This window comes from Sinohyriopsis cumingii, chromosome 15 (assembly GCF_028554795.1).
Source record: "Sinohyriopsis cumingii isolate HCF-2022 chromosome 15, ASM2855479v2, whole genome shotgun sequence".
NCBI classification, from domain to species: Eukaryota; Metazoa; Mollusca; class Bivalvia; order Unionida; family Unionidae; genus Sinohyriopsis; species Sinohyriopsis cumingii.
Genome location: NC_142975.1, coordinates 81,255,104 through 81,267,223, shown reverse-complemented (window position 1 = coordinate 81,267,223; position 12,120 = coordinate 81,255,104). Strand labels below are relative to the sequence as shown.

The 12,120-nt window shown below is 34.6% G+C and overlaps 1 protein-coding gene across 1 annotated transcript; it reads left to right on the top strand.

Annotated features, from left to right (window-relative positions):
• Window positions 1-6,255: 6,255 nt before the first annotated feature.
• LOC149782178 (uncharacterized) lies at window positions 6,256-11,065 on the top strand. Its single transcript, XM_089933598.1, has 3 exons — window positions 6,256-6,361; window positions 9,604-10,482; window positions 10,847-11,065. Exons 2-3 carry the CDS (start codon window positions 9,612-9,614, stop codon window positions 10,858-10,860), a joined length of 885 nt encoding a protein of 294 aa, XP_089789724.1. The 5' UTR covers window positions 6,256-6,361; window positions 9,604-9,611; the 3' UTR covers window positions 10,861-11,065.
• The last annotated feature ends 1,055 nt before the right edge of the window (window positions 11,066-12,120 follow it).

Here is a 12,120-nt window from a genome sequence, read left to right as displayed (position 1 = left end):
GTTAGTGTTAGGACTGGTCGGCCTGGTTTCAGGATAATGTGACTTTGTGTGACATCATGCTACATGTCTACGGCATGATGCACCAGTGATAGGCATTACAATAAACTGCCACACTGCAGACATCGTAGCGATATGACTGAAAAATTGTTTAAGCTACGTTAAAATCCAAATCACACACAAACACACGTGTTGCATCAGCTAACTATACCCTAACAGTGCAGGCCTATTTTATTTTGAATGATGAAAATTGGTGATAAAAATAATCTTTGTTGGTGTTTGTACCAGGACAAGGCAATCCCATTCGTGTGGCGACATTATTTGCCTCTCTACTGGGCAGAACATGACGTGCGGGGGGGGGGGGGGGGAGGAATGCAACCCCTAGTTAGGATTTTCTTGGTTTTGTACAAACCCATCCAAAAATCTATTAGTATCTCACCATATCATCTATGATGGTATATATTAGTAATAAAATGATATCAAATTAATTAGTCTCAAGACTAGTTTCAAAATATAATGTCTTTCTACCGTATAATTCATGACACAGCTTGCATATGATGCCGATTTCATGACCGTACGAATGAATATGGATTAGTGAGGAACAAAATCAAGTGAATAGTCGAAATTAACGATTGGTGTAATCAAATTCTAAGCCTGACATATGTTACTGAAATAGTAGGTACTGAACGCATACATGACCTGCATAATTTCACTATAAAAACTTTCGATGCTTTTTATTGTTCATTGTCTGATTGTTGTTGCCTTGGACAAAGACTGAGTGAGAGCCGAAAGTACTCTTTAAATTTAACACCTAGGTAAGCACTGTTCGTTGCTGGTTTGTTACATGTCACTTTTATTTTATTCAATCCGTGACACGCGCTAGCCCCCCACTGGTTGCAGTGCACTTGAAAGGACTGTTATTCACCATATAATTTGCTCTCTAGTATACTGGGAGTGGTACACATTATTCATTAAAAGGAAATGAGGCTTATATCACATACAAATGCATATACTTATTGTCCAGTGGAGGTTACGTTTGACTACCGGAAACTACATTTGTAGAAGGGAATTAACTCTTCCCGTCGCTACAAACTAATTATCTAGGAATTGTCGATATTCGCAATGGTTTTGATGAATGTCTGTTTAAGTCAGAATGTAAACACTGCACCATTCCATGGCTATCGTCCAGAGCTGTGCAGGGCATTCATTTAATCACCGGCGAGTACATCAAAGTCAGTAGGGGAATATTCTAAGCTAGAGAGTATACTATTAACACTATTATTTTGTGCGTATTTTTCACTATTTTTTATACCAGCTATATTGGTATATCCACCTGCACATTGCAAGTTTATTTCTTGTTTCTGTACCTCAGCTGAGCTTCATTTGCAACTAAAACTGGTTGCAACATAATGGACATTATGATTATTATATAGACTTCTTAAAGGACAATAAACTATATATATATATATGTATATATATATATATATATATATATATATATATATATATATATATATATATATATATATATATATATATTATAATAAACAGACACAAAAATCTTGGAACGATAAAATAAAGGATTTATTCAAATCGTAATTGTTGGTATGTGTCAATAAATACATGAGTGTAACAGATTTAACTGTTCTGTTATTAAGTTACTTCTGTATTATAACTTCTTATAATAACAAACAGTCTCACTAACTTGGATTTAACATTTGTAGGGATGACATCAATGATCAGGCAAATGTCATGATTATTCATGGTTGCAATCCCCAAAAAATATATGTAATGAAATAATGTATTTTATTTAGGCATAGTGCTACCTTATGCAAATAAATGGTTTATAATACGGATTTTTTTCAAAAAGACTTCACGATTGCGTACGCAAATACCCACAATGCAATAAGAGCGTGCACCTTGCGCCGGTATTTTGTTTCCTTTAACATAAGTCAACAACATGTATATTCAAGACAAACATTTGATTTAATCGTCGATAAAGATATTTACTTCATTAAAATTAAACATATATCATGCTTGAAATTAATCGTGCTCCTAAAGCGCGGAAGACAAAATATCACAGTAAGTAATAGTGAAGTTGAACCTCAAACATGTATATTAATATCATACTGAAATGCAGTTATTTCTGACAAACAGACAGACAGACAATATTTTGAATTTTTGAGAAGACAAAAATTGGTACTTTGTCTCCAACATTGCGATCTTCAAGCAGTATTTCTAGCCAATGGGGTTCGGGATATAATATCAGTTACGATGTTAAAATTTCATAACGCGTGTATGTATGCCAGAACTTTCATGTACAAATACTTTTCTCGAAAGCAAGTGCTTGTGTTAAATACAGTGACAAACCAAGTTTAATTAGTACGGTCAAATAAAATATTTGTTGTTGAGATGATGATGTACGGAGGATAATACTGTATAAAAGCGAGATCTGTTCAAAGCTGTTGCTTCGTCTTCAGTGCATTAAAGTGCCTAACAGAATATGGCTTTGGGTCTAATGTCAAAACCAAGTATTCTTTAGACGATTCTAGAAATATGAAATTATAAATTAACGACTGGCATTTTAATTAGAACGATAACCAAGTGGTTTATTTCAGCCCAAGAAAATTGAAAATCATTACACGTTTCTACTTGTTCATGTATGCAAATGTTGATCCATCTCCATCTAGATGGATCTATTTAATTATGAAACAATAACGAAAATGATTGAAATTTAAAATGTTGTATTTGGTCTCGTGTTGTTGACATACCTAACAGATTGTAGTGCATTAGGATATAATTAAGCACAAAATGAGACATGCATTTATAATTTTTGGGGAGGAGACTCTTGTTGGGTGCCTGTTTGAGTGACTACAGAATCAAAATGGCAGACACCGAAGTGCACACGTTTTATTACATCAAGTGGAAAATAGGGCAATCTGTTTGGCTTATTTGCAGTAGATCATTGTAAAACGCTGCCATACTAGCGCATACTTGTAACAAGAATGTGTGGCACAAGACATTAAATATCTGTAAAATATTGACATTAAAAAATACAATCGAATCCTAAGAAATATTCTTTAATTGCTAAGTATAAATATAACAAACATTAAGAATCCGTGCGAGAGATGAAAAGCAATGAACGCTTGCCCCCAATCGAGACTGGTAGTGCAGAGGAAACCAGTACAGATAAAAAAATCGAATCAAATAAAAGGTAACTATTTTGAATTTTTATAAATATAGAGAGAAATTAATTAGCCGTAATGCACTGAGGATTTTGAAATTGTTTATAAACATTGTCAGAAATAAAATGGCTAATCATCTGCTCATGTGCGTTGTCAAAGTTCGACAATTAAAATTGTATAAAGAAGATAGGTTAGCGATAATTAAGTTAAGACTTTCTGTTTCTTAAGTTTCTTGCTTAGTACAGTGAATACAATTTTTACCAGTATTAGCTGGACATATAGTTCACATATATTTGAATTTTGGTGGAATGGACACACTTATGTGGTACATAATTTTCAATCAATCTGACAACAGATTAGAATAATGGCCTACTTTGAGAATGTCTGTACTCAACACACATATGAATGTGTCTTGATTTACATACATGATGTAAATTAAAGCCTTACAGAATATCTTTAAACGGTATGGTTAATTATGTTTCTTATAAATGGTAAAGGGGGCCCCGAGTGGCTCATTGCCATCTAACCTCTGTCTGCGTGGGATCGGCCAATGTGGGTATGTGCGAAAGCTTGCCAGTAGCTTCTCGTGGGTCGGTGGTTCTTCCTGGGGTTTTCCCTGGTTCTTCCTCCACCATTTATACTGGCCGCCATGTATAGCCTATCTTGTACTGAAAAATTGCGTTAAACTCTAAAAGTGCCACAACAACAACAACAACAAATGGTAAACATATAGTGATCCAGACAGCGAAATAAATTGGATCCGCGAGACTATTTTGTGTATGTCATATTGGTAATTGACAGTGATGCTCTTACAAACCGGGTAGACTAGTGGTCTAATGCGCATGCCTTTGCAGAAAACCCCCATCTCACCTTTGTCCTCGTATATTCTAGTCTCGGCTCGGACAGCGTGAGTACGTGAGAAAGCTTGCCAGCAGCTTCCAGTACGTCGGTGGCTCTTTCCACGGGCTTTACTGGCTCTTCCACCGCCAAATATACTTGTTGTCTCCATAGATATTATATGTTGAAAAATGACGTTCTAGCCATAAAACCACAATATTACGCACCACTGTTTGGACTTCCACGAATGAGAAAATTTACAGTTTTTAAGTTATTTCCGTCAGCACTAGGTGACAGGCATTCCTTACCAGAGCGCCTGATGTGGTCATAGCTTTCAAATATATGAGTATAATACTTGCGGTTTCGTGCGCAACCATCAATCGTCCAAAAGTTAACAAAGAATCTCAGATTAGTATGGACCGCTCACACACACACACACACACACGCACACACGCACGCACACACACACACAGATTAGTATGCTATTAATTTAAATATGAACTCCGACAAAGTAAAATGTTAACAGTCAATTCAGTCAAAAGTTCCTGCCCTTTACTTGAGTGATTCACGAGTAATCGATCCATCAATCATTCAAAGTGTTGACAGCTGTAACAGTAATGGGAATATGCTAACGACAACTGTTAAAAAATGACGCGAACTTTTTCCTTAATGCATTATAATGTGCCACTTATAAAGCAATAAACGCAGCTCATTTTTTTTTCCCCTACTGTACACAGTACTTACGACAGAAAATACAATTTAAACCTAAATGAAAAAGCTACATTTGAGAAGGAACTAAATTTGAACCAAAGACAGGTTATTGCGAAATAAATAAATAAATAAATATATATATATATATATATATATATATATATATATATATATATATATATATATATATATATATATATATATATATATATATATATATATATATATGTGTGTGTGTGTGTGTGTGTGTGTGTGTGTGTGTGCATATATATATATATATATATATATATATATATATATATATATATATATATAGGCAGTTAGTAGGGTCATCGGAGTTTGAGAGACTAGTTATTTAGGGAAGATTATTGTTTCATGGAGGTGTCCTTTAGGTTGAATGAATACTGGTGGGAGTACCGAGGCTAAAATAATCGTAAAAAGAGAGTAACAGTATCGTTAAAGTCGATGCCTTGAATTTACCTGATTTACAGGGGAGTTTTATATTATAACTTTTATTGCTAGTTAAGTGAAACGAACCATACATCTCTTTTTATTAGGCCATATTTTAATTAAAAAGCATTCAAGTGCCCAATGGCAAACTTGTTTGACGTTTTAAACTGGCATTTATACTTCACAACATTGCCGGATAATCTCGTCATTCTAACGTAACACATACAAAGAAAAAAATTGTCTTTGAGAAATGCATAATTTTTAAATGCATATTTATTTCATTACTTCATCGGGCACTACAAACAGTGTTCATATTTCTTGGCATACTTATATTATTAGTATATCTGAATTAATATGTATTGTTTCAATCCATTAAACCAGCATCATACATGAAATCAGCGAATCGCTAATAATGTTATTCCCACATGATAATAATAATAATATGAATCTGTGAATGGCTTAAAAGAAACGAGAGAATAACCACTGGTTTTCTGGTTTGCTTATATCTTGTGGGAAACGGAAAGTATGTATATCCACTGTACATATATATATATATATATATATATATATATATATATATATATATATATATATATATATATATATATGTGTGTGTGTGTGTGTGTGTGTGTGTGTGTGTGTGTGTGTGTCCTTTATGAGTCAGTTCATTGTGTTACAAGTATTGACACTATGACTGAGTCAAATTCACGTTGCAACATATATGTGCTCTGTATATGGAACGTATTTAACATTTAAGTGAAATTAGATGCACACGGAATATATTTGAGGTTTAAGTGGGATTATATGCATAATGAAAATTTTTAACAATTAGGTTAAATTATATGCACATTGAAAATTCTTGACCATTAGGTGAACATGAATATAAACGTGCATCTTAAATCCCTAAAAATGTGAAACACAATAATTCACTGTTTTTGTAGGGCGGCTAAAGAAGGCACATACGGCAGTTGCAAAAATTATTGTCGGCTTTTTATTTTTTTTCACCTGCGGTTCAATGCAACTTTTGATTTGTCATCATTACACGTAATTCATGAATAATTTAATATTTTTTTCTAATCTTCATGCAGATTAATTCATAAGTCAGAGTATATAAGAAGGTCCGCTGAGATGTTCTTTGAGACGAATCCAAAGGATCCAAAGACCAACGTACGAAGAATAAGGTAAGTTACGCTTATTCAGATTCCAGTATGGCTGAATTTGATAAAGAATTTACTTCAGTGTTATATACTAAACGTATTAAAGTACAATGCTCGCGAATCTTTCGAGTCTAAACTTGACGGAAGCCTCTTACAATAATAACATAAGAGTCTGTGTCACCTAGTTTAATTTTGCATCTTCGAGTGGAAAAAGCTCATAAAACTTTAATGCAACACACACCGAACTGTTAATATTCTGGAGGGACTGAGCAGCTGAATACATGTTAAATATAGATGGACGTTTACTGATTTTAGTTTCCTCCTTCAATTCTATAAGATCTATTTTATTCTGACTCTTATTTGGCTAATGGCCTAGACTTAGTGTCAACCCAAAATAGTAGCCAACAATGTATAAATGACCCATTGTTTGTATTTTCGTATGGCATTGTGCATTTAAACATTCTAAAGGATTCTAACAGCTTTAGTCAACATATATTTCTAACTCTCGGAGTTTACACTTTAGGCAATAGAAACAAAGAAGATACCAGAAGAAGAAAGAAAAAACATATTCAAATATGAATAATTTGTTTCTTTACTTTGTTTATGAATAACACCTTTGTCCCTACCAGATGAATGTTTAATGACTAAAACATTAATTATCATTCGGCTAAACGAATAAAAATGCATGCAATAATCTGCAACGAACTAAATATGTCTAATTCTTGATGTATCTAAATGACAGAAAAAAAGGAATGGCAATTCAGCGTCCGAATTCAAATGAAGGAAAACTGTATTGTTTCTGTTACTTTCAGTACTTGGTCACCATTTATAATGCAATGATAGAAATAATGTTTACAAAAGATATTGATTGACGGATGTTGAACGGCATGTTCAACTCCACACTTCACACACATTCAATTAAGGAATTTGTGATTGCATGTTTTACGCGTCATAGCCAACGTGGGAATGCTTTGAACAGCTCATGCATACAATAGTTAAAATATCGAAGTTTTCGGTAGACAATAACATTCATTCTCTCCGCGATCATACGCGACAGTCAATTTCAAAGTGTGACGTAACAAAGCCCTTTCTGTCAATTGACACAATCTTAACTCTGCTTTTTCTCTGCTTAATGTATTATACTGGATAAGCAGATTTTCACTTCTTTGTATCATTATTTGTACTTTCCTGAATGTATACGAATGCAAGAAGAAATTCGATTGTAAATATATAAAAAATAGCGAGTCTGTAAAGAATACAATGTTTTCATGCCGTGGGACCGAATATCGTTCGTCTCCGATGTTTTCAAATTGCGATTATGTCAGGAACTCTTTCTTCAAATAAAATTGCTTTATTCTGTTAAAAAGATACCAGTCATCACTAATGTCGTTGATTCTTTTTCGCACTGGAAAGGAGACATCAAGTACATAATAAACACTAACGTTGATTATCAACAACAGCAGGATGGTTACATAATTCCTTCCTTTCATATATTTGATCACCTTAGAGAGGGGATTTCAGTTTACAAGCTTTTAATTTTCAATAGTTAATGGTATATACTACGCTATTCTATCAATTCGGCATGTTTACTGATCAATTAGCAGAATTTGTATCCGATGTCATTAATCGCAAAATTCAATGTAAATTTGATGCAAACCGGTGAATTTTAGAATTTTTTTCTTGTTGTTTTTGTTGTTGCTGCTCAATAAACACAAAGGGTGTACATGAAATATCTGATTAGAGTTTTCTAGCCTTGGAGTCCGGCTTAATTATTCCTACCACTCTTTGACTAGAAAAAACACATTAATGTTTTAAAGATTCCATTGATAAACTCTGTCATTTAAGATTTGATAATGACATATATTGACATCCTTTTAATCTGGAAACAAATCATATACATTGGCTTGATTTTAATATTTCTTAAGCATTCATTATACAAGATTTCATACCGTTGGACGTTTACAAACGTTTCGAGCTCCATACTCATACAGTACTTTGGGTATATGACTAAAATCTTGTAACTGAAAATAAATATTTAGATTCAAAATTTGAATTCTTCCTCATATTGGATTCATGTTTAAGATACGTGTGATTAAGCAGGCTTAATTGAGTACTTACCACTAATTATGTTGACTAGAACGTCAAGTACTTACCACTAATTATGTTGACTAGAACGTCAAGTACTTACCACTAATTATGTTGACTAGAACGTCAAGTACTTACCACTAATTATGTTGACTAGAATGTCAAGTACTTACCACTAATTATGTTGACTAGAATGTCAAGTACTTACCACTAATTACGTTGACTAGAATGTCAAGTACTTACCACTAATTATGTTGACTAGAACGTCAAGTACTTACCACTAATTACGTTGACTAGAATGTCAAGTACTTACCACTAATTATGTTGACTAGAACGTCAAGTACTTACCACTAATTATGTTGACTAGAACGTCAAGTACTTACCACTAATTATGTTGACTAGAACATCAAGTACTTACCACTAATTATGTTGACTAGAATGTCAAATGCTTTCCTTCTCTGCGACACAGAAACGTACAGCACAAAAATACAGTAGAACCTAGTTATAGAAAGTCCCGTTGTTTTCAAATTATAGTGTTATAAATCTGTACTGAATTTAGGTTATACAGATCGAATTCAGATTATATTGAACTCGATAAGATTATACTGAACTCGATAAGATTATATTGAGCTCGATAAGATTAAAACGAACTCGATAAGATTATACTGAACTCGATAAGATTATACTGAACTCGATAAGATTATATTGAGCTCGATAAGATTATACTGAACTCGATAAGATTATACTGAACTCGATAAGATTATATTGAGCTCGATAAGATTAAAACGAACTCGATAAGATTATACTGAACTCGATAAGATTATATTGAGCTCGATAAGATTAAAACGAACTCGATAAGATTATATTGAGCTCGATAAGATTAAAACGAACTCGATAAGATTATATTGAGCTCGATAAGATTAAAACGAACTCGATAAGATTATATTGAGCTCGATAAGATTAAAACGAACTCGATAAGATTATACTGAACTCGATAAGATTAAAACGAACTCGATAAGATTATACTGAACTCGATAAGATTAAAACGAACTCGATAAGATTATACTGAACTCGATAAGATTATACTTATTCGCATGTACTATGTGCCACAATAAACTGTCAATTCCTAATACATTTACTATTTTCAGGCGATTCACAGAAGGTATATTTTATTTTTTCAGATCCCAAGATGAAAGCAGTCATCATTTTATGTAGCATCGCTTTGTCCACAGCCACAAGATGGGGCTATAGTTTTGGTTCTAGTGGATTTCCATATGGCCCTGGTCCCTGGGGTGGTATTGGGGCTGGGTTCGGGGGATTTAATCACGGTGGTACCACTGTGGTTGCAGGACCTACATCGATTGGCTTCGGTCGCGGACATTCCGTCAGTACTCCCAGGGGAACAGTATCAACCGCTGTAGGTAAAGGCATCGGAACAGCCCCTCACAATGCTGGTCAGATAGTCAAGGTTGGTCCCATCACCTCAGTGTCAAGCCCACTTGGATCTGACCACCCTACTAATGGCTTTTTTAATGGTCATGGTCCTTACAATCTTGATGGCATATATTACGGCCAAGGATATGGACTAGGCCCTTATGGAGGTGGATTTGGGTTTGGCGGTGGCTACGGACTTGGTGGTGGTTATGGAGGATATAGTTCTGGCTTCGGTGGCTACGGGTTAGGTGGCGGCTACGGACTCGGTGGTGGTTATGGAGGATATAGTTCTGGTTTTGGAGGATATGGACCATGGGGTGGACATGGCATTGGAGCTAGCAGAGATGTAGTAGGCGCTGGTACCTCCGCAGCTATCAGCGCTAGAGGAAACGCTGAAGCTAATGCTGTCGGTTCTCGTGTTAGCGGACAGCTCATTGGGGTCAGCAGTTCTGGTACAGGCAGACCAGTGTGGACACCACATGGCCCAATCGGAGTAGCCGATTCTGGCTCTAGCTCTGTCACAACCGGATTTGGCTCTTTCCCTTATGGCGGATATAGCGGTGGTTTTGGCGGGGGAATCGGTTTTGGAGGACCTTTGGGCGGAATTGGCGGTTACTATCCCTCTAGTAAGTAGGATAAACATTATTTATTATTTCACCATCATCCAAACAATACACACGGTTAATATTTCCTTCTCTGTCTTTCATATTTTGCCTTGATTTAAAAACACAATGATGGCTCTAAAATGGAAGCATACTATACTATTGGGTACTTATTGCTTGTTTTGCAATCTTGCTCTTCTTTTCAGGATATGCAAGTAAATGAGAATATGTAAAACAAAATTCGAGATCCATCGTAGGCATTTAAATAGGTATTAGTAGTAAAAAGAAAATATCTAGTATTTGTATAACAATGTTTAACGATGCTGGATAAATTCAACGTCTACGTTAAGGTATCAATATTTTTGCATATATTTGTTTTCACTTTCAGCCAAGAAATTCTGAAGTAACGGCGTAGATTCGTCAGTAACTAAACCATTTGATATTTGACTGCGTGCCTGGAAAATTGCTTTCATCTATAATGCGAACATGTTCATTTCTATATGACCACAGCCGTGCAGTACTGTCAAGCCTGGTACATAATATTTCTGTTTCCTGCATGATTTAATCTGTCAGATATTTACAATTAAATATCAGCTGGCATAATTCATTTATTGTTTCTGCCTCGTCATTACCTCAGATTTATTATTACTATAAGAACTAAGAGATGGAGACAAGAAAGAAAAACTGGAATTTATATTTCAAACATTTGCACACACACACACGCACACGCAAGCACACACACACAAACACACACACACACACACACACACACACACACACACACACACACACACACACATATATATATATATATATATATATATATATATATATATATATATAGAGAGAGAGAGAGAGAGAGAGAGAGAGAGAGAGAGAGAGAATTATAAATATACACCAGACAGAATGGAAATTGCTATCCCTGGTTTCCTGTAGAAGAATGCTTGATAATAGTAGGCAGAATTAATATTTTAATACAAATAATGCTATCATATTGGTTAGATAATTTTTAATTTCTACTCTACAGAGATTCGAAACCAGATCTGCGGGTAGAAGGCACCCCTCGCCTTGCCTGCACACACGAGCCAATATTCCCTCACGACTAAGCATATATCATCAAAAATGATGTTACTCAATCGGTGTTATATGCACTCTTTAAAAAAATAATGCAAGCTTTTACAGAATAATTTCAAAGCAACTAACTGTTTTAGCTGGTCTTTTAACATAAATAATAATCAGTTGATTATTTTGGTAACTAGGAAACAATTACTTAATTACCTGCATAATGGAAATCACGCACCTTCATGTAATCCTCTCTGCCAGACAATACAACGTATCGGTCTGATCTTTCATTGTTTCTTAATTGTGGTGTACAATTTTACCTAACCAATTTTTTGTATCGTAATTTTGTGATTTAGAAATTCACAAAAAAACATGATTTGCCATGATTTAAATATGTGTCGACGGAGGAATAGAGATGTACCTTTACGAAGACGAAAATATCTTGTCCGCCATTAAAATGCGTCAAAGATGAAAGATGAAAGATGTTCCCCATTTAACACCATGACCTATGATGAGCATCTGAACCTGAATTGTTAATGAGATGAACTCGTGACTTATACTGAACAAATCTTCATTAAAAGCTTGCGCTGAAACTTACGC

Bases quoted from the DNA above. Each gene is read 5' to 3' on its own strand.
- LOC149782178 (XM_089933598.1), top strand. From the start codon at position 9,612: ATGAAAGCAGTCATCATTTTATGTAGCATCGCTTTGTCCACAGCCACA.